General features: G+C 35.6%; 2 protein-coding genes and 2 pseudogenes across 7 annotated transcripts in view; 3 read left to right on the forward strand and 1 right to left on the reverse strand.

Annotated features, from left to right (window-relative positions):
• The window catches only part of LOC112020992 (TMV resistance protein N), an 86242-nt gene extending 63734 nt beyond the window's left edge, over positions 1-22508 (reverse strand). For 4 of the 5 annotated variants that reach the window (XM_065782633.1, XM_065782635.1, XM_065782634.1 and 1 more), the window contains exons 1-5: positions 21831-22508; positions 20463-21603; positions 19977-20249; positions 19119-19886; positions 17655-19012 (exon numbers count right to left, since the gene is read on the reverse strand). In XM_065782633.1, the coding sequence (XP_065638705.1) occupies positions 18002-19012; positions 19119-19886; positions 19977-20249; positions 20463-21603; positions 21831-22348 (3711 nt within the window). In that variant the 5' untranslated portion in view covers positions 22349-22508 and the 3' untranslated portion in view covers positions 17655-18001. Of the gene's footprint in view, positions 1-14892; positions 15062-17654; positions 19013-19118; positions 19887-19976; positions 20250-20462; positions 21604-21830 lie in introns of those variants that run through there. The other variant, XM_065782632.1, reaches the window with a different exon arrangement.
• Positions 1195-3608, forward strand: LOC112038165 (pentatricopeptide repeat-containing protein At2g02980, chloroplastic). 2 transcript variants are annotated; one of them, XM_065782643.1, is made up of 2 exons: positions 1195-1730; positions 1836-3608. In XM_065782643.1, the coding sequence occupies exons 1-2, from the start codon at positions 1313-1315 to the stop codon at positions 3098-3100; spliced, it is 1683 nt and encodes a 560-aa protein (XP_065638715.1). In that variant the 5' UTR covers positions 1195-1312; the 3' UTR covers positions 3101-3608. The 2 variants fall into 2 exon arrangements, with proteins under 2 accessions (XP_065638715.1, XP_023926745.2); XM_024070977.2 differs by having other exon boundaries at positions 1195-3608.
• LOC112038166 (extracellular ribonuclease LE-like) lies at positions 4139-5277 on the forward strand (annotated as a pseudogene).
• On the forward strand, positions 13198-14485 carry LOC112020995 (extracellular ribonuclease LE-like; annotated as a pseudogene).
• Positions 22509-24095: the final 1587 nt, after the last annotated feature.

Here is a 24095-nt window from a genome sequence, read left to right on the forward strand (position 1 = left end):
AAGAGGAGGGGGGGGGGGGGGGGGGGGGGGGGGGTTGGGGAGTATCTTATGACTAAATTGTTAACGGCCTCTCATTTTATCTATGGATAATGGGAGTGATGTTTTGGATTTCAGACTCATTGATTATGTACGTAATTTTTTTTTTTTAAAGCACGAGCCCTATTTATTTATTATTTTTTTTTTGAATGGTATAAAGCTTCATAGAGTTATATTGGAGATTAGGATATTCATTTTGAATTTGATATAAAACTAAAATTTTATATTCCAAGAGTTTTGTAGTTAAATAATATTATTTTTTCTCATTTATAAGGATAATCATGATTCAAATTCCACTTCCGATTGTTGTAACACCAATAATTTTATAGTTCAATGACATTACTTCTTCTCATTTGTGAGGATATTCCTGATTTAAATTCTGCCACTCATTGTTGTAACGATCAATTCATTGTAATAAAAAAACAAAACTAAAGTCTCATGCACTATTCTTCTTATTTGTTTACTTTCTTTTTTCCAACCTTGGTATATAAGTCACTTAAATTTTTTTTATATATAATTTGTTAGTTAAAGATTTATAGTTAAGGATGTGAAGGTTTTTAATCATGAATGTTTTTGTTGAAAATATCAAAAAATGTTAACTAGTTGAGTTATTAGGCTCTTTTGGATTGATTTTAAGTACAAAGCAGGGAACTAATGTATACCAAATGCAACAGATGGCCAATGATTTGGCTTTTTTTTTTTTTTTTTTTTTTTTTTTTTTTTTTTGAGAAACCAGACAGTAAGCATGGGTTTTTATTAAAGAGCAAAAACAAAGTTCAATGAACATCAAATAACAGTAAAGGAACTATGTCCTCGGGTGGAAAATCAAGCCAAACCCGAGCACCCCTAAAGCCTTTTGCTTTTTTTGCTAATGAGTCGGCCACACAATTACAAGAGCGACCAACATAATTGAAGGCAAAAGACTGAAAAACTAAAACTTGACTATAGATGTCTTCAATGCCGACACTGATGACCATTGCTGAGTTTCTTCAAAAATCATCTTCTGTAGCCCAATTCAGTTGGTTTTGTAGATGGATCATGTTAACCGGATGTCTTTAAGACAATTGTTAATAAATCATTCTAATGAAATTTTGACGTTACTTTCATGAGAAATATTAATTTATTTTTCAAAATTTTTTTTTTTGGAAAAATAATTTATAAACTAAAACCCACATCCGTTAACGTTTTCCGTTTGTGGATAAGGCCCACAAGTTACAACCAGAAAGCAATAATCACATGGACGTGATTACCATGTGAATGCAATCCTTAGAAAAATATGGCAGCAGCTAATGCTCTCCAAATCAGCCCATTTTCTTCTCCTCCAAAACCCAACACTACCTCTCCTCTATCTCTCTTACCCCATTGCACTTCTCTCAGAGAGCTCAAGCAAATCCAAGCCTTTACCATCAAAACCCACCTCCAAAATGACATCAATGTCCTCACCAAGCTCATCAGTTTCTGTACTCTCAATCCTAGTGCTACCCTTATGGACCATGCCCACCAACTGTTCGACCAAATTCCCCAACCAGACATTGTGGTCTTCAACAACATGGCCCGTGGATACTCCCGCTCCAATGCCCCTCTTCGGGCCATTGTACTCTTTTCTGATATCCTATGCTCTGGCATTATCCCTGATGACTATACCTTCCCTTCTCTTCTCAAGGCATGTGCAAGCTCTAAGGCATTGCAAGAAGGTAAACAATTGCATTGCCTTGCTACCAAACTTGGTCTCAACCATAACATATATGTATGTCCCACATTGATAAATATGTATACTGAGTGCGGTGATGTGAATGCAGCTCGCCGCGTCTTTGATAAGATAGTTGAGCCTTGTGTTGTTTGTTACAATGCAATAATCACGGGATATGCTCGAAGTAGTCGGCCCAATGAAGCATTGTCATTGTTTCGTGAATTGCAAGCGATTAATCTCATGCCTACTGATGTAACACTGCTTAGCGTACTTTCATCTTGTGCTTTGTTAGGAGCATTAGACTTAGGGAGGTGGATACATGAGTATGTGAAGATACATGGTTTTGATAAATATGTTAAGGTCAACACTACTCTTATAGATATGTATGCAAAGTGTGGAAGCTTGGATGATGCAGTGTCTGTCTTTGAGAACATGTCTGTAAGAGATACACAGGCTTGGTCAGCCATGGTTATGGCATATGCAACTCACGGGCACGGTTCCAAAGCCATATCACTGTTTGAAGAAATGAAGAGGGTGAGAGTGCGACCTGATGAAATAACATTTTTGGGTCTTTTATATGCTTGCAGCCACACTGGCTTAGTAAGGGAAGGTTGTGAGTATTTCTACAGCATGAGTGACAAGTATGGGATTATTCCGGGTATCAAGCACTATGGATGTATGGTGGATTTGCTAAGTCGAGCTGGTCGCTTAGATGAGGCTTATAAGTTCATCGATGCATTACCAATCAAACCCACTCCCATACTTTGGCGAACCTTGTTATCTGCTTGTAGCAGCCACGGCAATGTAGAATTGGCAAAGCGAGTGATTGGACAAATTTTTGAACTAGATGACTCTCATGGAGGAGACTATGTGATCTTATCGAACTTGTGCGCAAGGGCTGGGAGATGGGAAGATGTGAATTATTTGAGGAAACTGATGAAAGACAAGGGGGTGGTGAAAGTACCTGGGTGTAGTTCAGTGGAGGTGAACAATGTCGTGCATGAATTCTTCTCTGGGGAGGGAGTGCAATCTGTTTCTGCAGACTTGCACCGGGCACTTGACAAGTTAGTCAAGGAATTGAAGTTGGTAGGGTATGTTCCTGATATTTCTTTAGTTTGTCATGCGGACATGGAAGTTGAGGACAAAGAAATTGCTCTAAGATATCATAGTGAGAAATTGGCTATTGTTTTTGGGCTTCTAAACTCTCCCCCTGGTACAAAAATTCGGGTGGTGAAGAATCTACGGGTCTGTGGGGATTGTCATTCTGCTGCTAAACTTATATCAATGATTTTTGATAGGGAGATAATTCTTAGAGATGTCCAACGATTCCATCATTTCAAAGATGGGAAGTGCTCTTGTGGAGACTACTGGTAGTAGAATTTGTTCAGCCAAAAAATTATGTTTATCATTACAGAGATATCTACTGGCTTTAACTGCTAGAATATTCTCTGTCGCTTTTAGTGGAAGGTTTGTTCTGGTCAGATTACATTTGCATCTAGCATCTCCACATATTTGACATACTCCAGTGATTTTCATGTAATGGGAGAGCTGGGAAGAGCAAACACAACTGGTTCCATGTTCAGGCTCGTAGACTTCCACTTGGGTTCATCATTGGTGTATTTGTAATACTGATGTGTAAAGTTACTGACATGAAGCTGGTGCGGATCATTAAATTGCTAGATTTATATAATTCATTATGACTTGTACAATTTTCTGTATATTTTAAAGATATAAAGGAATAGTTGTATAGAGAAAATGCCATGTAATATGGCCAAAGACCTTAACTGGGTTTATGCAAATGTATGATGCAAGATTGTGCATCTTTGGAATCTATTTGTACAAATAAATTTGTTCCAAAGAGTGGAATAAAGCATTTTGTTGATTTGTACAGATAAGAAATTGGTTCCAAAAAGTGGAATAAATCCTTTTGTAATTTAGGAAAATCCATTACTTTTAAACGCAAAGCAAAGGAAAATGATGTGACAGAAGTTGTTCTTGCTTTCAATGAGGACATTTTACCGGTCTGAGTGTCTTTTTGTTGCTATTTTTTGTGCTTGGTTTTCTGTAACTCTTTATGTAGCAAGGAAAAAAAGAAGAAGTCAAAGTTAGTTGTTTCAATATGATAAGTTAATAATAATTTTTTTTTAAAAAAATTTCACAAAAATACAGACAAAACCAATGAAGTTGTGGAAATTTTTGTCCCAACTAGTCCCAAACTCCCAACGTGAAAGGCTAATCCTGTGAATTTGTTTAGCACAATACAAGTGATAAATTAATAGCAATAGCAGTAAGCATATGATGCACCAAATATTCTGTCCACACTTATGTTTTTGCCTATAAGTACTGCCATTCACACCATGACACCACCCTAAGTCCAAAAACAAATCCCACACCTCACTGACACACACAAAGATGAAACCCAATTGTGCAATCTTCATCAAGCTTTTATTAGTACAATGCCTAGCAATTGGTTGTGTTTCAGAGAGTTAAAAATTCTTCTATCTTGTACAACAGGTGAGTGGGATTATTTAAGAGAGAGATCATCTTTTTGAACGCTAACTACTCTTATTTGATGTTGTCATAACATCACAACTTTTTTCTTGATTTCAGCACTCTAAATCTCTAATGATGTGGCCAAGATCATACTGTGACACAAAGCAAAGTTGTTGCTATCCAACAAGGAGAAAACCCAAAACAAATTTCAGCATTCATGGGCTTTGGCCTAATTACAATGATGGCTCGTACCCATCCAACTACGATCCTAACAACTCTTTCGATTAATCCAAGGGACCAATTTCTTCAAAGTTGTTATCAATTTTACTATGTATAAAACTTATAAACTAACTTGATAATAAATGTAATTGGAGCTACATCAACAACATGGGCACTTAAATTTCTAAAGTTTATATATTAAATTCTGTAGCAGTTGTAGCATCATTCATCATTCATTTTATTACATAAGTACATAGCTTCCATTCCATCACTAATAAAGTTCATTGTATATCATTCTAAAGAATTCAGACCTAATTAGCAGAATGCAAGTAAGTTGGCCAACACTGGCCTGCCCGAGTGGCAATGGTTCCTCATTTTGATCACAAGAATGGGAGAAACATGGGACTTGCTCTGACTCTCTGAGTCCATCCTATACTAGCATGGATACTTTCAAACACCTCTAAACCACAAAGACAAAGTAGACCTCCTCCAAATGCTTAAAAGTGCAGGTAACTCTTAATCTCTTTAGTAATTTGAAATTGCTTGTTCAAGCTTAATTTCTTAAACCTTCTCTTTGTTTTTTAATTTCCACTATAACATTGAGTGGGGGAAAAAAATGTTACCAGGATCCAACCTAATGGGAGTTCTTACAGCTTAAGTAGCATAAGTTATAATATAAAAGGAGCAATTAGGCATGCTCCTGGGTAGAATGCAATGTTGATGCATCAAGGAATAACCGGCTTTATCTTCGTGTAGACACTTTTGGGTCACAACTCATCAAATGTCCCGTGATACCAAAAGGGGGATGTGCCTCCAATATTGATTTCCCTACCTTCTAAATATGATAAGAGGAAGAAAGTGGAATGTCTCTCTTAAACATCCTTTGCTAATAGTGTATTGAATATTTCGATTGTGGTCCTGCCTAATTACCAATCATTTATATTCTCTTGTGGCATAATATAATCTATGGAAAATAATAATATCTATTATGTACACCTTTACATTGAAGAAAAATAAAATTTTCATTATAGAAATGAAGTCTGAACGGTTTTAGACCCCTTAAAACAACCAGATTAACCTAGTTAATTAGCCAAGTGATTAACTTAGTCAATTTAAGCAATTATAGGTTATCACAAACATACAATCATATCAAAAGTATAAAGCAGCGAAAATATAAAAGACACAATGATATGATTACCCAGGAAACCACACGGTCAAAACCTGGGGAGGATTTGACCTAGCTATTCTCAAGGTAAACCCGAATCCACTATGCAAAAGAATCGAAGTTCATATAAAAGGACTTACAAGCTCTCTGTTTGACTTCCTAATGCTACCCGCCAATAGAACTTACTGACACGACCACGTGCAAGCTCTGAATCCACGGACTCTTTCTTTCTTGGATTCTCCAATCAGCTACAAGGACTCACGCTTGATATTCTTTAAGCTTCAATGGTAGCAACCGAGTTGATCATCAAGATGTTGAAGTAATCTCTACCTTGAAAACCCTAAACTTTGTATAAAGGAAAGCTCATCTAGATCTCACAAGAGATTTACACAAAATAGCAAAGTATGAGCAATAACTCAACTAGAGCAACTCTAAAAATGTGGCAAGGGTTTTTCTTTATATACCTAGGGTAAAAACAGAAAACCCAAAACGTTTAATGAGTTAGGGCTGAGCTGGAAAATTCTGCAAAAAAACATTCTGCCCGAGATTCGATTGATCGAGTCTTTCTTTCGATCGATCGAGCAAGGCCAAAATGCATCAATGCATCTGCAGCCTCTCGATTCCAACTTTACATGAAAGACCTAACTTTGAGCAAGCCTAAACAAGACTAAACAACCTGTTTTGATTATGGTTTGCCAACAATACAAATTAGAGTTCTAAATACATAAAATCCTAAATCTTTAGGACCTAACAAAGTCTCTAAATCTTGATTCATATTCTGTGGGTTACTATCAATGACTTTATATTGAATGAGATTCTTTGCATTTTTATTAAAAATTCTCTAAGAATCTTTGTTAAAAAGAAAATCCTAACTGGCCAATCGTTATGACCTTTGGGAGCATGATACAAAAATACTAAGAATGTTTGACCATGGAATAGAAATAAGAAACCAAGCCAACAAAAACTTAGGCAAACACGTCCAAAGAAAAAAAAAAAAAAAACATTTATGCAAAAAGGTTCATTCTATTACTTTAATTTAGTAGCTTTCCTTCTTTGTCATTTGAGTTACAGCTTATTGGCCTTTTCCAATTACCTTCTACAGCCTTTAGGGTGCTATCTTTAGAAGCAACTGCCATAGTAGTACCTTCAGCACCTGTATATAAAGAACAACTTTAACATTGATAGTGCAAAAAAATAGCTACTGAAACCATGACCATTAGAAAGAAGCAGAGATTTCCATATTGGTGAACAAAGGATAGATGAAAAACCAATCTTAAGAAACCAAGTTGGATTAAAAAATGTATAAAATTATTACTAAATTACTTCAGAGATACAAAGTTTTTAAACAATTCAAGGCAAAGAGGTCCCAAGTTCAGGTGCAACAGTAGTTACTTTTGGCATTTCTGGGAAGTAAGAAGCACTTTAGATTATCAATCACCATATTTGGTATGTAAGAAGCAATTTAGGTTATCANAAAAAAAAAAAAAAAAAAAAAAAAAAAAGAAAGAAGAAAAGAGTGGGAGGCCTAAAGGATTAGGATCCAACGATCCATGGAAGAACAGAATTTAAAATACATGAAGCAAAAGAAAGGCCCAACCGACCAGGATCAACAAACCAAAAGGAGCCCAATAAGAAGAGCTGGGCCGGGATCCCAGAAGTCATCGGAGTCCGAGGATCTCTAGAACAAACAACACAGTATAAGTAAAATTGAAGCAGGATAAAAAGACAAAGAGCATGCGGGTCTCATGCGCCCAGACAAACAGTGGAACCAGAAAAGTACAGAAGCAGAAAATGCATGAACGAAGGAGCTGTCCCCCAAGGTCCCTAGAATGAGAAAAGCATAAAAAAGGTAACTAGAAGGGAGCTTTCAACCCAACAGCAAAAAATTCTAACTATTCAAGAAAATGACAAAAATGGAGTGCAACCAAAAGCTGGGAGGGTGAAAGAAAGGATTGAAGATCAGCGGCCTGAGGGGAACTTGAAATGGAAAATCAGCTATGGGGCTTTCAGCTTGGTCGCACCAAAAGGAAGAAGCTATGAGAAAAAAAGGAAACGACCAGCCCCTGAGCAAACTGGCATAGCGCAAACTTTGAGGGGTAAAAGGGAGAAATCACTGGTACCCCCGGAACCCTAGAGTTGCACTATAAAAGAAGGAGGAAGTCCTAGCTAACGGGCATTCAGAGATGGAGGACTCATTGATTTTCATCTAGACACACATCGCCATTTTTGGATTTCTAGAAAAGACATAAGAGCCATAAAAGGACTCTGTAAAGTTCAAGGAAAACAGAGGAACCGCTCCCGGTATCCCTTAGACAGCCATTATAGCACGTACTCAGATTCAAAAAGTTCAAACTTTGCAAATCTTTGAAGCTTGAATAGCTATCAAAGTCTGTAATTTTTGAACTTAGTTGAACTTTGTATCATGTCTTAGTGAGCATTGTAACCATAACTAAAGAAAATTTATAAAATGTCTCTCATTGATTCAAGGATCCCTAATCCCTTTTTCTTTTACCATATTTTATCTGTTGCACATTTCCTTGCTATTTGAACTGTCATTCAATACGAGTATTTTCGTTTGTTAGTTTATTTGTGTTGTAGGAAGTTTGCTTTGTGCACCACTTAGTTCTTAAACAGCTCGTTAGCTGTAGTGAACTAAGCCCAGTCCACCAAGAACAATTATTTGGCCCAAGATCTTTGGGCCACTATGCTGAGAAAAAAGGCACTCTCACATTTTGGCGACTCCATTGGGAACTAGGTAAAGAAAAGGGAAGAAACAATCCCTTCACAGAGAATGCCTCCAAGACCAAGGAATAGCAAAGGTGCAAATGTGCCACCCGCGGCCTCTGAGCCCGTGGGAGAAAATGAAGTGGCCTCTAGACAAAGAGGCGAGGTGCCCCTAACAGAGCACGAGGTCGCATCAGAGCAAAGAGACCCAAGGCAGGAGCCAGACCCTATGGCTCGAATGGCTGCAATCCTGAAAGATCTGCAGTAAGAGGTCCGTCTTCTTAAAGAAGGCAAGATGCAAGAAGTCAGGGACAATGCCCCCCTTGTGGGCAACCAAGATAAGACCCAGCCAGAGGGAGGGTCCACAATAGGAGGAAGAGCTAACCCCAGTACTTAACGCTGCCAGATGTCAGTGCCCTTCTAGATCAAGAAAGGAGGAAACTTTCGGGGACCCCTAAGTTATTTTCTCGGGATCCTCCATTCCCACCAGAACTCCTTGGTAAGCCATACCCCAGATGATATGAACTCCCAAAGTTCCATTCCTTTGATGGAAGAAATGGGAGTGCCGTGGAACACGTGAGTAGATTTATTCACACCATGGGCCCCTACGCAGGAGACCGGGAGTTGTGTTTGAGAGAGTTTGCTAAATCCTTAGTGGATAGAGCATACACTTGGTACACTACGCTGAGACTAGGATCCATTAAAACCTGGGACGAAATGAAGGAAAGATTCTGTGTGAAGTATTACCCTAGAGAGGACAAGGTCACTTTCCAAAGCCTTTAGATGGTAAGACAAAGGTCTGGAGAGGATCCCGTCCAGTTCATCAAAAGGTTTGAAGATGTGTCTCTAGATTGTTACGGGGATCATGAAGAAAAAGAACTCGTAGAGACATGCATATCCAACATGCTTTTCAATTACAGACTCAACCTCGAAAATCTATGTATCACACAGTTCGCTAACCTGTTACAGAGAACTAGAAAGACAACATAAACTATGAGGACAAAAAGTGAACAATTTTAGACCCCTTAACCTAACTAGATTAACCTAGTTAATTAGTCAAGTGATTAACTTAGTCAAATTATGCAATTCTAGGTTATCACAAACATACAATCATATCAAATAGATAAAGCAGCGGAAAAGTAAATAACACAATGATATGATAACTCAGGAAACCACACGGTAAAAATCTGGGGAAGATTTGACCTAACTATTCTCAAGGTAAACTTGAATCCACTATTTGAAAGAATCGAAGTTCATACAAAATGACTTACAAGCTCCTCGCTTGACTTCCTAATGCTACCCACCAGTAGAACTTACTGACACGACTACGTGCAAGCTCCAAATCCACGGACTCCTTCTTTCTTGGATTCACCACCAGATACAATCACACCCGCTTGCGTTTCTTTAAGCTCTTATGGCAGCAACTGAATGATCATCAAGTTCTTAAAGTAATCTCCTTCTTGATAACCCTAAGTTTATGTGAAGGAAAACTCCTCAAAGATCTCACAAGAGATTCACACAAACAGCAATATGAGCCACAAGAGCATCCAAAGCTCTTCTAAAAACGTAGCTAGGGTTTCCTTTATATAGTGGGAGAAGTAGATCTGAAACCCTAATCTTTAATGGGCTTGGGCTAAGTTGGAAAATTCTGCAGAAAAACGTTCTGCTCGAGATTTGATTGATCGAGTATAATTTTCGATCGATCGAGCCAGGCTGAAAGTCACTAATACTTCTACAACCACTCGATTCCAACTTTACATAAAACGCCCACACTTTGAGCAAGTCTAAACAAGACTAACAACCTGTTTTGATTATGATTTGCCAACAATACACATTAGAATTCTATATACATAAAATCCTAAGTCTTTAGAACCTAACAAACTCCCCCTTTGGCAATCCGTGACAAAACACAAATTAAAAGCTCAAAGTTTATAAGTAAAAGCCCTTTACAAAAACAATGCTCATAAACACTAATTCAATCCTAACTACTATCCATCAGTTGCAAGTGTAGACAGCAGCTCAATTGAATTAACCTATATATTCCTGAAACACTCAACAAAAGCATAAACGCATGTGTGACAGAAAACAGTAAATCAACAAATAAATTCTTGGCTTCACAAAACACAAAACAAAGACATATATCATGAATAACTCATAAATATAAATCAATGAGCAGTGAACAAGAAATAGAAATAAAAACATAAGTAAACTAACTCTCCCCCTAAGTTAGATACAATAAAAAGTTTTTATTTATATTTTCCCTTTTCAAAAATAATTTCAACTCCTTCTAAACAAGATAAACATGATTCTCATAAATCAATAATTTCTCCCCCTTTTTGTCACGTATTGACAAAAACAACTCATACAAAGAGTAAACAGTCAACATACGTAATAAAGGATAAGAGAAAATAGAGAATCAAGGGGACACAAACCACTTCAACTCTATAGAAAATAGAGACAACTCCCCCTATGAACAACAAAGGTTAAAAAAAAAATCTCTCCCTATAAAAATAGGAAAAAACAAAACAAGTTTTTTGGAAAAAAAAAAAAAAAAGCAAAGGAAAATGATGTGACAGAAGTTGTTCTTTTTTTTTTTTTTTCTTTTTTTTTTTTTGGGAGATAAGCAATAAAGATTTATTGATATAAAAATAAAAAATAAAAAGACACCTAAGTACACAAGGAGTATTCAAGGGTGTAACATATCAAATACAAAAATTACATAAATCAAATAAATCCAAAATTGAAGAAAAATGTTGGTTTCTCCACACTGAGAACCTGTCCAATAAAGTTCTGAAAAATAGAAGCTTAAGATCAAGCATAGAACGCTCATTGTCTTCAATACACCTACTATTTCTTTCCTTCTAAATACACCACATCAAACAATGAGGAACAACCATCCATATATCTCCATTACGATGGCAATCAAATCAACCTTGTCAACAAGCAAGAAGCTCATTAATAGACATTGGCATAACCCAACAAACTCCAAATAAACCAAAAACCATATCCCACAACTCTAGAGCAACCGAACAATGAAGGAATAACTGGTCAATAGTTTCACTATTACATTTGCACATATAACATCAATCCAAAATGCATACCTTTCTTTTCCTTAAATTGTCAATTGTCAAACATTTCTCCAAGTTAGCAGTCCATACAAAGAAAGCCACTCTAGAAGGAATCTTTTACTTTCAAATGCTTTTCCAAGGGAAAAACTGCTCACTATGGCCAACTATGAGATGGTAATACGCACTAACCATAAACCCCTTACTCTTACAAGGTAGCCAACATCTCTTGTCCTCCCCAATCCCCCTTACGGGAGTGCTATAAATGGTATTTATGAAGCTCCAGAAAGCTTCCAATTCCCGATTATGTACATCCCTACAAAAATGTATCTTCTAATGAAGGACTCCATTGGTGTACCTCATTAAATCAGCCATACTCGCCTCTTTGTTTTGACAAATCCTATATATTTCAGGATAGCAATTTGTAAGAGAAGATGTTCCACACCATCAATCTAGCCAAAACCACACTTTTGAACCATCTCCAATTTCATACAAAATGAACCAAGATAAAGAGGGCCACCCCCTTCTAATATTTTTTCCATAAACTAACTCCATATGGACCAGAGAATGAGCTAGAACACCAACCACCACAATCACAACCATACTTCACCTCTATCACTTGTCGCCATAGAGCATCCCTTTCTTGCCTAAATTTCCATAACCACTTCTCTAATAAAGCTACATTAAAGGCTCTCAGGTTCCTAATCCCCAAACCACCTAAAGAAAGTGGAGTACAAACTGTAGTCCAATTAACAAGATGAAATTTGGGCTCATCCCCTAGGCCACCCCATAGAAAGTCCTGTTGAAGTCTTGCAATTCAGTTGGCCACTGAAGCAGGAATAGGAAATAAAGAAAGAAAATAAGTAGGAAGATTTGAGAGAGTGCTTTTAATTAAAGTGACTCTACCTCCCTTGGATAAATATAATTTTTTCCAACCTGCTAATTTTCTTTCCATCTTATCCAGAATTGGATTCCAAATAGTCTTGTCCTTGAATTTTGTCTCCAAAGGAAGACCCAAATATTTCATTGGAAAGACCCTTGCTTACAGCCTAAGACAGTCACCAAAAGTTCAATGTTATGAACTGCCCCCATAGCCACTAGTTCAGGCTTACTCAAATTTACCTTCAGACCTGACACAAACTCAAACCAAATGAGCACCATACGAAGAATCAGCATTTGATCAATATTAGCATCACAAAAAAATTAGAGTATCATTAGCAAAAAAGAGATGGGAAACCACCAAAGATCTTCCTGCAAAATCACCTACACGAAAACCTGACAGACGGCCTTCATGGACAGCCTTATCCAACATTCTACCACCAGCTTCCATAACCAACACAAATAACAATGGGGACAAAGGATCGCTTTAAGGAAGTTGTTCTTGCTCTCAATGAGGACATTTTACTGGTCTGAGTGTCTTTTTGTTGCTATTTTTTGTGCTTGGTTTTCTGTAACTCTTTATGTAGCAAGGAAAAAAAGAAGTCAAAGTTAGTTGTTTCAATATGATAAGTAAATAATAATTTTTAAAATTTTTTTTTTCACAAAAATCAAGACAAAACCAATGAAGTTGTGGAATTAGGTCAATAATTTTGTCCCAACTTGTCCCAAACTCCCAATGTGAAAGGCTAATCCTGTGAATTTGTTTCGCACAACACAAGTGATAAATTAATAGCAATAGTAGTAAGCATACGCTGCACCAAATATTCTGTCCACACTTACGTTTTTGCCTATAAGTACTGCCATTCACACCATGACACCACCCTAAGTCCAAAAACAAATCCCACAACTCACTGACACACACGAAGATGAAACCCAATTGTGCAATCTTCATCAAGCTTTTATTAGTACAATGCCTAGCAGTTGGTTGTGTTTCAGAGAGTTTAGAATTCTTCTATCTTGTACAACAGGTGAGTGAGATTATTTAAGAGAGAGATCATCCTTTTGAACGTTAAATACTCTTATTTGATATTGTCATAACATCACAACTTTTTTCTTGATTTCAACACTCTGGCTCGTTTGGTACGTGTATTTAAACAATAATTTTCAATTTTTTAGGAAATACGTGTGGGTGAAAAAGTGTGTAAAAATATGTATAATATTGTTTAAAAACTGAAAACTTGTTTATAAATTTATGTACCAAACGGGTCCTAAATCTCTAATGATGTGGGCAAGATCATACTGTGACACAAAGCAAAGTTGTTGCTATCCAACAAGAAGAAAACCCAAAACAAATTTCGGCATTCATGGGCTCGCCTAATTACAACGATGGCTCATACCTGTCCAACTACGATCCTAACAACTCTTTCGATTAATCCAAGGGACCAATTTCTTATTAGGAAAATGTTGAAGTTGTAATCAATTTTACTATGTATAAAACTTATAAACTAACTTGATAATAAATGTATTTGGAGCTACATCGATAACATGAGCACTTAAATTTCTGAAGTTTATATATTAAATTATATAGCAATTATAGCATCATTCATCATTCATTTTATTACATAAGTACATAGCTTCCATTCCATCACTAATAAAGTTCATTGTATATCATTCTATAGATTTCAGACCTAATTAGCAGAATGCAAGTAAGTTGGCCAACACTGGCCTGCCCAAGCGGCAATGGTTCCTCATTTTGATCACAAGAATGGGAGAAACATGGGACCTGCACCGAGTCCATCCTTTACTAGCATGGATACTTTCAAACACCTCTAAAGTCTAAACCACAAAGACAAAGTAGACCTTCTCCAAATTCTTGAAAGTGCAGGTAACTCTTCACCTCTTTAGTAACTTGAAATTGATTGTTCAAGCTTAATTTCTTAAACCTTCTCTTTGTTTTTTAATTTCCACTATAACATTGAGTGGGGAAAAAATTGTTACCAGGATCCAACCTAATGGGAGTTCTTACAGCTTAAGTAGCATAAGTTATAATATAAAAGGAGCAATTAGGCATGCTCCTGGGTAGAATGCAATGTTGATACATCAAGGAATAACCGGCTTTATCTTCGTGTAGACACTTTTGGGTCACAACTCATCAAATGTCCCGTGCTACTAAAAGGGGGATGTGCCTCCAATATTGATTTCCCTACCTTATAAATATAATAAGAGGAAGAAAGTGGAATGTCTCTCTTAAACATCGTTTGCTAATAGTGTATTGAATATTTCGATTGTGGTCCTGCCGAATTACCAACCATTTATATTCTCGTGGCATAATAGAATCTATGGAAAGTAATAATATCTATTATGTACACCTTTACATTGAAGAAAAATAAAATTTTCATTATAGAAATCAAGTCTCTGAATCTTGATTCATATTCTGTGGGTTACTATAAATGACTTTATATTGAATGATTATTAAAATTTTCTCTAAGAATCTTTGTTAAAAAGAAAATCCTAACTGGCCAATCGTTATGACCTTTGGGAGCATGATACAAAAATACTGAGAATGTTTGACCATGGAATAGAAATAAGAAACTAAGCCAACAAAAACTTAGGCAAACACGTCCAAAAAAATAAGAAACATTTATGCAAAAAGGTTCATTCTATTACTTTAATTTAGTATCTTTCCTTCTTTGTCATTTGAGTTACAGCTTATTGGCCTTTTCCAATTACCTTCTACAGCCTTTAGGGTGCTATCTTTAGAAGCAACTGCCACAGTAATACCTTCAGCACCTGTTTATAAAGAACAACTTTAACATCAATAGTGCAAAGAAATAGTCACTGAAACCATGACCATTAGAAAGAAGCAGATATTGCCATATTGGTGAACAAAGGATAGATGAAAAACCAATCTTAAGAAACCAAGTTGGATTAAAAAATGTATAAAACTATTACTAAATTACTTCAGAGATACAAAGTTCTTAAACAATTCAAGGCAGAGAAGTCCCAAGTTCAGATGCAACAGTAGTTACTTTTGGCATTTCTAGGAAGTAAGAAGCACTTTAGATTATCAATCACCATATTTGGTATCAATCACCATATTTAGACAACAATGTTGTCTTGTCAAGTAGCGCCGATTGAAGTTCTTGCACATGTTCCTTCATGATCAAAAATAAGTCTCTTGCAGTGCCACATGCATCTAGCAATCCTAAAGACAAATCTAGTGCTTCTTCTACTAGCTTTCCATGATGATTGTGAAGAGCTTGTTCGGTAAGTGGGGTGTGAATTAGCTCCTCAACACAATTATACAATTCTGCATGCCTAACCAAACCCATTTGCATGGTTTTGGCTCCCAAAGGAATTGCTGACGAAAGTGATGACAATTCCCAAGTCTTAAGCTTGTTTAGCTCTGCCCCAATCTTATGAGAATTGGGGTGTAGTCTAGACGGCAAGCTAATGGACCTTGTAGTTTTTTGCATGCTAACAATGGGGAAGAAATACACTTTTCTTTATCCTAGATTTAGGCTTCTTATAAGCTACCTTTTCCTCTTTTAGCAACATCGCCACCTTAACAAAAACAGTCCCCATTAATCAAAATTCCTAAGCAAATCTAAACATCCCCATAAAGCATATATTAATCTCCAAAAGGAATAGAAGCAAAGCACTTACCAATAGGACTACTATATTAATAGGAAATTTTTTGCTCAAAGCCAAACTTAACTAAAAAAATTTAGTGAAGCCCAGAGGAAATCAAATGCAACCCATGTAATGGTAATGATTATAGCAAAATTGTATTTCTATTGCAATTACAGTGCATAATGGTATGTTTATTATTTTCCACACCTGTTGTTTAGTTTGTAAAGTTTATTTAATACTTATCCTTCTAAGTTGCATTACACGGGGTATGTACAATAAAATCTGGCTAAGCATTAGAACACAATCAATTATTTAAAAAAAAGAAAAAAAATGTTGGTATTGTTTCTTGGTTCTCTCAGTTTGCTATTTTACATAAACAATGCTTGGGGCACAATTTCTAGTTAAGATATCATTCATGAATTCAGATAGAAATTTGGATACCAAATAACACTCACTAAGGAAATATGGTTCCAGTAACCTCAACAGAAAATTGCAAATCCTTTCTAGTGATCACAGCAGAGTAGGACAAGATGTGAAGAACTTGAGAGAGAGAGAGAGAGAGACTAACAATTAGATAAAAAGGTAGATTTAATGCTAAAGTATGATAAACCTATACCAGTTTTCTATATAACATAAACAATGCTTGGGACACAATTTCTAGTTAAGATATCATTGGTGGATTCACATTGAAGTTAAGATACAAAATAACTATCAATGAGGATGGAAGTTTTCTATAATATTTTTTTACCTTGTACTTCCTAAGTGATGGAAAGTTTGGTTTATGCATTCATCCAAATACTTTGAGGGAGCAGATAACACATGCCACTAACCTAAATCTTCAACTTGTAGTACAACTTAAAACAATGAATAATTCTTCTTCTTTCAATTCCAAATTCATTGAAAACCCAGCACCAAAACAATAATTAAGCTCCACAAAGTTCCACACTACACTCCAAATCATCACAGCAGTATATCTCAAACCCAGTAAAAGAAAACACATATTACATAATAGTTACTAAGTATTTACCATCTAATTAGAGTATTGGGATGGGTACTAGCAGTTTTCTCATAATCAATCTTTATTTCTCTAAGAGCATTCCCATCCGGGATTCCAAAAAAGTTCTATTTTACAACCTCAAAACCTACTTTATCTATTTTACCATCTCATTTTACAACTCACCCAACATCTCAGTTTCTATTTTTATATACAACTCATTAAAATAATATAAACTATACCATCAAATAATATAAAAAATTCAGTTTCTCTCTGTTCACTTCCATCTCTCTTTCCCCTCAACATTTTTGTCTCTCTCTCCAGCAGACCCACACAACACCTTCACCTAAACTCACGGATTTTTTTTTTCCTGCAAAATTGCTAGTCTGCAATGCAAACCAGTTTTATTTTTTCTGCAGAATTGCTTTTCTGCAAACCATTTTTTATTTCTGCATAATTGCTGGTCTGCAAACAAGTTTCTTGCTTCCCCTGAGTTTGGTTTTTTCAGAGTTGTTATAATTAATTTTGCATAAAAACAGGGATATTTATTAAAAGAAACACAGAACACATAAACAGAGTTTTAAAACAAAACAAAGCAGACACACAGGATTAAACAAAACACAAAACTGATACTACAACTACAACTACAGGACAGAACAACAAAACAATACACTTATAAGTTGATATGATAATGATATCCATTGCCATTGGGTAAAAGACGCAAATGAAACAGTGCTACTAAAAAGGGAAACATACCTTGGCATCAAATGCAAAAGAAACCGGACAGAAACAAAAGAGGAGAAGCAATTTCAATGTGATTTTTTTATTGAGGCATATTTCTTCTGAGTTCATCAAAATGTCCTCAGTTTCTTCGATGATGAATAGAGATTGAAGCTGACAAAGTCATGGGCCATTGAAGTTGAAAACAAACAAAACCCACCACTTACGTTTAAGCCAAAATGCATATCTGCCCTGCCCAAGGCTAAGTTGTATTCATCTGTTGTATCCATAGGAAGCCCCACCTTTTTCTTTTTTTACTCGAGAGAACAGAACGAAATGTTTAGGCTGGTGGGCACTAAGGTCTAAGGGCCTCAATCACCCTTTCAGGAAATATTTCTGGGGCTGCAAAAGCCAAATAGCTTAAAAAGCTTGGTGGTTGGCTCAACTAGCCAACTCATGCATGACATAGATGTGTCATCAAGGACCAGAGGAGACAGATATTCTTCTTTATCATCAGATCCACAAAATTTCAACTCATGCCAGTAATCAACGACATCATCATCATCATGTCCAGCAGTTAGAAGGGGCAAGTTAGGTATTACAGATTCTTGAGGAGGACAAGTGCATTCTATGTGGACCCCCCACCTTTTTATGAGGGTGGGATTTAGTGGCTCAATACAAGGATTGGGTTCAACATCATAATGAGCGAAACACGTTCTATATGTAACCTCAACGCGATTCTGGTCAGTTGGATTTGATTCAATCAAATGCTGCTGCAGAAGCCATTGACATGGAGAAAATAAGAACAGATGATTATAATTATTTTCAGATGGACGAAAATACCCATATTCACGTTCTTCACAACCATTGATGGAAATGTAAACAGAGCAGTCATAAAAGCGCTTATGTGCCTCATCTGGTCCAAGAGCAATACAGACAGCCAATTTTGGAAATTTGCAACCAACCCAGAATAATATGGAATTTTCAACACTTTGATGGTTGAACCACTTTGGAATCTCAGTTCCTGGTACATGAAGAGTATGAGCAATGTCCCCATGTTCGTATTCAATGCCCTCAATTTCAGATGGAAAATAATTGGAGAGCTGTGGATCCATTGATCTGCCTCCATCTTCAAATTCAACACCCTCAGTTTCATTTGGGATATAATTGGATAACTGTTGATCCATTGATATGTCCCCATCTTCATATTCAGTGCCCTCAGCTTCAGATGGTAAATAATTGGAGAACTGGGGATCCGTTGATATGTCCCCATCTTCAGATTCAGCACCCTCAGTTTCAGATGGGAAGTAATTGGTGAATTGTGGATCCATTAATTTGTTGCTTCTTGCACTACCACATACTCTATTTGGTAAAATCCCTATAATTTCTATTACCTGCATGCAATTAGAAAATTCAAGATTTTTCATTTAGCAAATCTTGTAAAGTATTTAGAGAAAGTAACAAAAATTGTTTCTTTATATCTTAAAGAAAGAGAGAGACCTGATTCAATAGTCCGCTTGGTGATTGAGAATCCAACAACATGCAATTCTCTGCAAGAACGGTTCTTATCGATTGGGGAAGTCTTTGAATTTCACGAAGATGCTTGCAATTCGAAATTAAAAGTGATACTAATCTGGAAAGTCTGCTAATGCTTTCAGGGATGGTAACAATATTGGTTTCAGATAGATCTATCATTTCCAATGCGGGGAAGTAATCAAGCTTCATCAAAAGATCCAGTGGTTTCATCTTCACAAACCCATATCTTGAAGAGATATCAATAGAATTGCATGTTGGTCTCAATTTGGTAGTAGTAGTGTCCAATATCCGAAGCCGTTGCAATTTATAAATGCTATCTGGAAGATCCCGGAGGTTTTCGCATTTATCAAGGCTTAATGTCTCAAGCTTAGTGAGATACTTGATTGATGAAGGCAACTCCCTAATGCCACTCTCACCTAAATATAAAATCTCTAAACATCCCATTTCTGAATGAAAATTAGGGAGGTGCTCAAGCCCTGAGCAGCTAGTAAGACAGAAATATTTAAGAGATTTCAATCTGAGTTGGCTTGGAAGAAATTGAAGTTTTCTGCAATGAGCGAGGTTCCATCTTTTAAGCTTTTCAAGAGATCCAAAGCATTCATCAATCTTAACTAAATTTTTACAAAAAGAGAGGTCCAAATTCTCTAAATTTGGGGCCCATAATTTAGGTAATTTCGTAATAAATTCACAACGTTCGAGATTGACATCTTTCAAATTTTCTAACCGCCACTCCTGTAGGGAAAACAAACCAAAAGTTAACTACAACAAAATTTGAAATTTTTTTTTAACAAAATCCCAATTTAAAAATATACATAATCATACCTGGTTGATTAGCTTCGGCAGTCTAATGCAATTACGCGGCATCTCAATAGCAACAAGTTGTTCGGGAAAATATTCGGACGGCCAGTGAAAAGGATAATCGGGCCACTTAAGAAGTATTAAATTGTTGGGAAGAAATTCAAGTGCTTTACGAATACGTACATTCTCAACTATTAGAAATTTGAGATTTTCCATCCTTTTGAAAGCTTCAGTGTGTAGTTGCACCTCTACTGGTTGAGGCGAATGCAACATTATGCCTCGAATTTTTTTTGATCCCTAATTGGAGAAGCATCAAGTAAACCATAGAAAATAATAGAATTCTCCAAATATATAAATATTTTGAAATTAAAAAAAAATAATAATACTGATGAACTAATATTTTATAAAAAGTTAGAAAGAAAGAAAAATTAAAGAAAAAATGCAATACTTTCTACCTAGTGAAAAATAAAAAAAAAAAGAGCAAAATAATTGAAGAAAAAGAACTTATACCTTATTTCTAGTTAGTACTTCAAGCGAATCCTTATAACAGTATAACCTACTACGTTTTCCGAGGATGTTTGGTGCTTGTTGTCGAACAATTTCCTTGCCCATTTGTTGTATCAAGTCATGCATTGACAATCTACCATATTGATCGACAACTATGAGACACTTATTAACAAGTCTTGGAATACCAGAACTTGGATATAATTCACAAGCATCTAATATCTTTACAACATAATCTTTGTACCATCCTTTGAAGAAACATGCAATATCAAGAAAAATATCTTTCTCAGTGTCATTCAATCCATCGTAACTTACTCTAAGTATTTTCTGAATGTCTTTATTAGGAATTTTTTTATACATATCTAATGCACTTTCCCATTCATCTTTAGCTTTTCCACACAAATCACGAGCTATTATTTCTAGAGCAAGTGGAAGGCCTTTGGCAAAATGTATGAATTTAGTTGCAAGTTTAGAATAATCTTCATCCAAAGGTTTGTTTCCAGGAAAGGCATGCTCTTTAAAGAGTTGAAGAGCTTCATGTTTGTTTAATTGCTCGACCTTGAATTCCTTGACCTTGTAAGTTGTACAGACTTTTTTTTTAAGGGCAGCTAACCAGTGTACATCTCTTAATGTTATAATGACTCTACTTTTGGAAGCAAACCAATTACATTTTCCAAGCAAATTTTCTATTCTTGTCGAATCATCAACATCATCAAGAATTAAAAAAACCGTTTTACAGCAAAGTCTCTTCTCTATCAAATTGATTCCTCTAAATTTGTTGCCCACTTTCCAATTACCATCCCCTAAGATGTCATTAAGAAGTTGCTCTTGTAGTGTGATTATGCCAACATCTGTCCTCAAATTTTCTCTAACATTCATTAAAAAGCTGCTTCCATCGAAATGTTTAGCAATTTTATTATAAACAGCTTTTGCAATTGTAGTCTTTCCTACTCCGGGAAGGCCATAAATCCCAACCACGCAAAATTCATCTAACCCAATATCTAAAAGTGACTCTATAGCCTTTACACGAGAATTTATTCCAACTGGGTATTCAGCAACATATAACTGCATCCGATTTACTTTAGCATTTGCTATCTCTTCAACAATCTTTTGGATGAAGTCAGATTCAGATTTATAAGTAGCACAGCTGACAATCACAGAGCATAAGAAAACATATAATTAGATAGATTAGCAGATTAACTACGAATTCAAGATAACTGGTTGTGAGTTATAACAAACAATTGACACATTTTTCGATATAGTAAATGGAATATTATTCATATATTTTTGATAACTGTCATTGGTATAAACATCATATTAGCAGTACAAACTCAATAAAAGCATGAACTATGATATCAACAATCAGATACATACCCTTTCTTGTAATGCCATCCAGATGCATTAGCTGCTTTTCTTAGAGCATCCCTCCACCTCTGCACCTTGTTCTTGTTATCCTTCAACTTCTTTTCATGTTTAGCGAGTGCTTTTCCAAAGTTCCCCTTTTGATTTCGTATTTCTGATGGATCAATATTGTAAAAAACTGGACAAATTTGAACCTCTGGGTCCTTTTCATTACACTCAACAATCTCAGCAAGTTCATTCAAGCACCATATTGAGTTGGCGTAGTTTTCAGAGAAGACAATAACCAAAATCGATGAATGTTGGATGACTTGGATAAGTTCTTTCGAAATTCCTTCTCCCCTATGAAGTTTACCATCGATGAAGGTGTTGATGCCTTTGTCGCACAAAGCCGTATACAAATGGCTGGTAAAACCTTCGCGGGTATCTTCACCTCTAAAGCTCAAGAACACATCATAGTTCCATCGGCGAGTGGAAGAAGAAGAAGAAGAAGAAGAAGACGAGGAGGCTCCTTCACTGTTCAGGAAAGTCATTGATGGAATCGAATAAACAGAGATGCCGATCTGACCCAGTCTTGGTAGCGTGGAGGATGACGAGCGGCGGTGGACGGTGAAAGCCGATCTAACTTGGCGATATCTCTTCTCTTTTCTCTCTCTTTGTCTGTGTGTTTTTTTTTTTTTTGATAAATCTTTGTCCGTGTCTTTGACAAAAAGGAAAGGCCGTGCGGACTTCTTTTAATGATAAGTTTTTATTTTAATAAAAATTAGTGACAAGTTTTTTTTTTTTTTTAAAGGAAAATTAATTACAAGTTAATGAATAATAAGAACAATGAGTTTTTATTTATTTAAAAGAAAAATGGTATCAATAATCCCTAAAATTAAGATTAGATAGGTTGAATTATCAAAAAAAGATTTAGATAGGTTTTTCTTCAAATAAAGTAGAAAGAGTAATTAAGAAGTTAATGATTATTAAAAATTAAAAGATAATATCAGGCAAATATTAATGAATAAATTTATTCCAATTTTTAAAGGACTTGCACCAAATTAACATTGATTTGATAAAGACGAACAAATAAATAATATAAATGTCGAAATTAAAATTAAATTGTGAACAAAAAAGATTGAAATTTTGGAAAATATTACTATAAGATTCATAAAATATTACTGTTGAAAATTTGAAAAAAGATTTTGGAAATGAATATAAATTAATGATAAAAAAATAATAAAAGAATATTAAATAATGAACAAAGAAATAATATTTAAATGAGATTTGTAGGGTCCGTTTTTGCAGCCCAAGCCCAAAAAAGTATGGGTCCTTGGCCCACCGAGCCCAAAACAATAAATTTTGTAGAGAGTGGGTGAAAGAGCTAGGCTAATAATGAAAATAACAATATCAAACAGCGATGCTAATGGGAAGATTTGGATTAATGTGTTCTCGGACTAGTATGAGTGCTATGTCCGAAGAAGAGCTTTTCATTGATCATTTAGGATTACAATATCTGGAGCTACAGCAATCAAATGTCTCCTTTTTCTTCCCCTTTTTCGGTCCCCTACTATCAGAGGTACCCTTCTCTTATATAGCATTACCTTCTTACATCTCCTCCGTCCACTTGTTCATCATCCAGGCACCCACTTGAGTACATGTCCCATCACCCCACTTTTAGCCTTATGTGAGTGGCGGTAGCTGAGAAAGCACTGTTCAGGGGTCCTATCCACATAAATGCGGCCAGAAAGGTAGGTGCAGTGCATTAAATGTGGTGGTTGAAGTATGCCTCCTTGATATTTCTCTGTTGCCGTTATCTTTATGTGTGTCCGAGGTTCCTCTCCCTCTTGACACTTGTCAAATAGATCACTTGAACCTCCCATAATGAATATAAATTAATGATAAAAAAATAATAAAAGAATATTAAAAAATAAATAAAGAAATAATATTTAAATTAGATTAAAAAAGTGATAAAGAGTCTATTAAAAAGTGTATTTGAAAAGTAAATAGTTAAACAGCAAAAGTAGCTGTTTATTCTTAAAAAAGTACAAAAATTTGAAAAAAATTGCTAAAAATGCTCTTACTTAAAAACGAAATACTAGTTTATTTGTTTTTCTTTTTAATTATTAAAGGGTGAGATAAATAGATTTAAGCACAAAATAAGCTAAGGGAACAAAAAATGAACTTTTTTCATTAGCTTTTAAGAGGTTTTTAAAACATCTCTAGAGGTACAAATAAAAATTTGTAACTATCAAAATATCAAGTTTTTAATGATAAATTAAAAAGTAATGTCATTGA

Source organism: Quercus suber, unplaced genomic scaffold, assembly GCF_002906115.3.
Source record: "Quercus suber isolate HL8 unplaced genomic scaffold, Cork oak 2.0 scaffold_309, whole genome shotgun sequence".
Taxonomy (NCBI): domain Eukaryota; kingdom Viridiplantae; phylum Streptophyta; class Magnoliopsida; order Fagales; family Fagaceae; genus Quercus; species Quercus suber.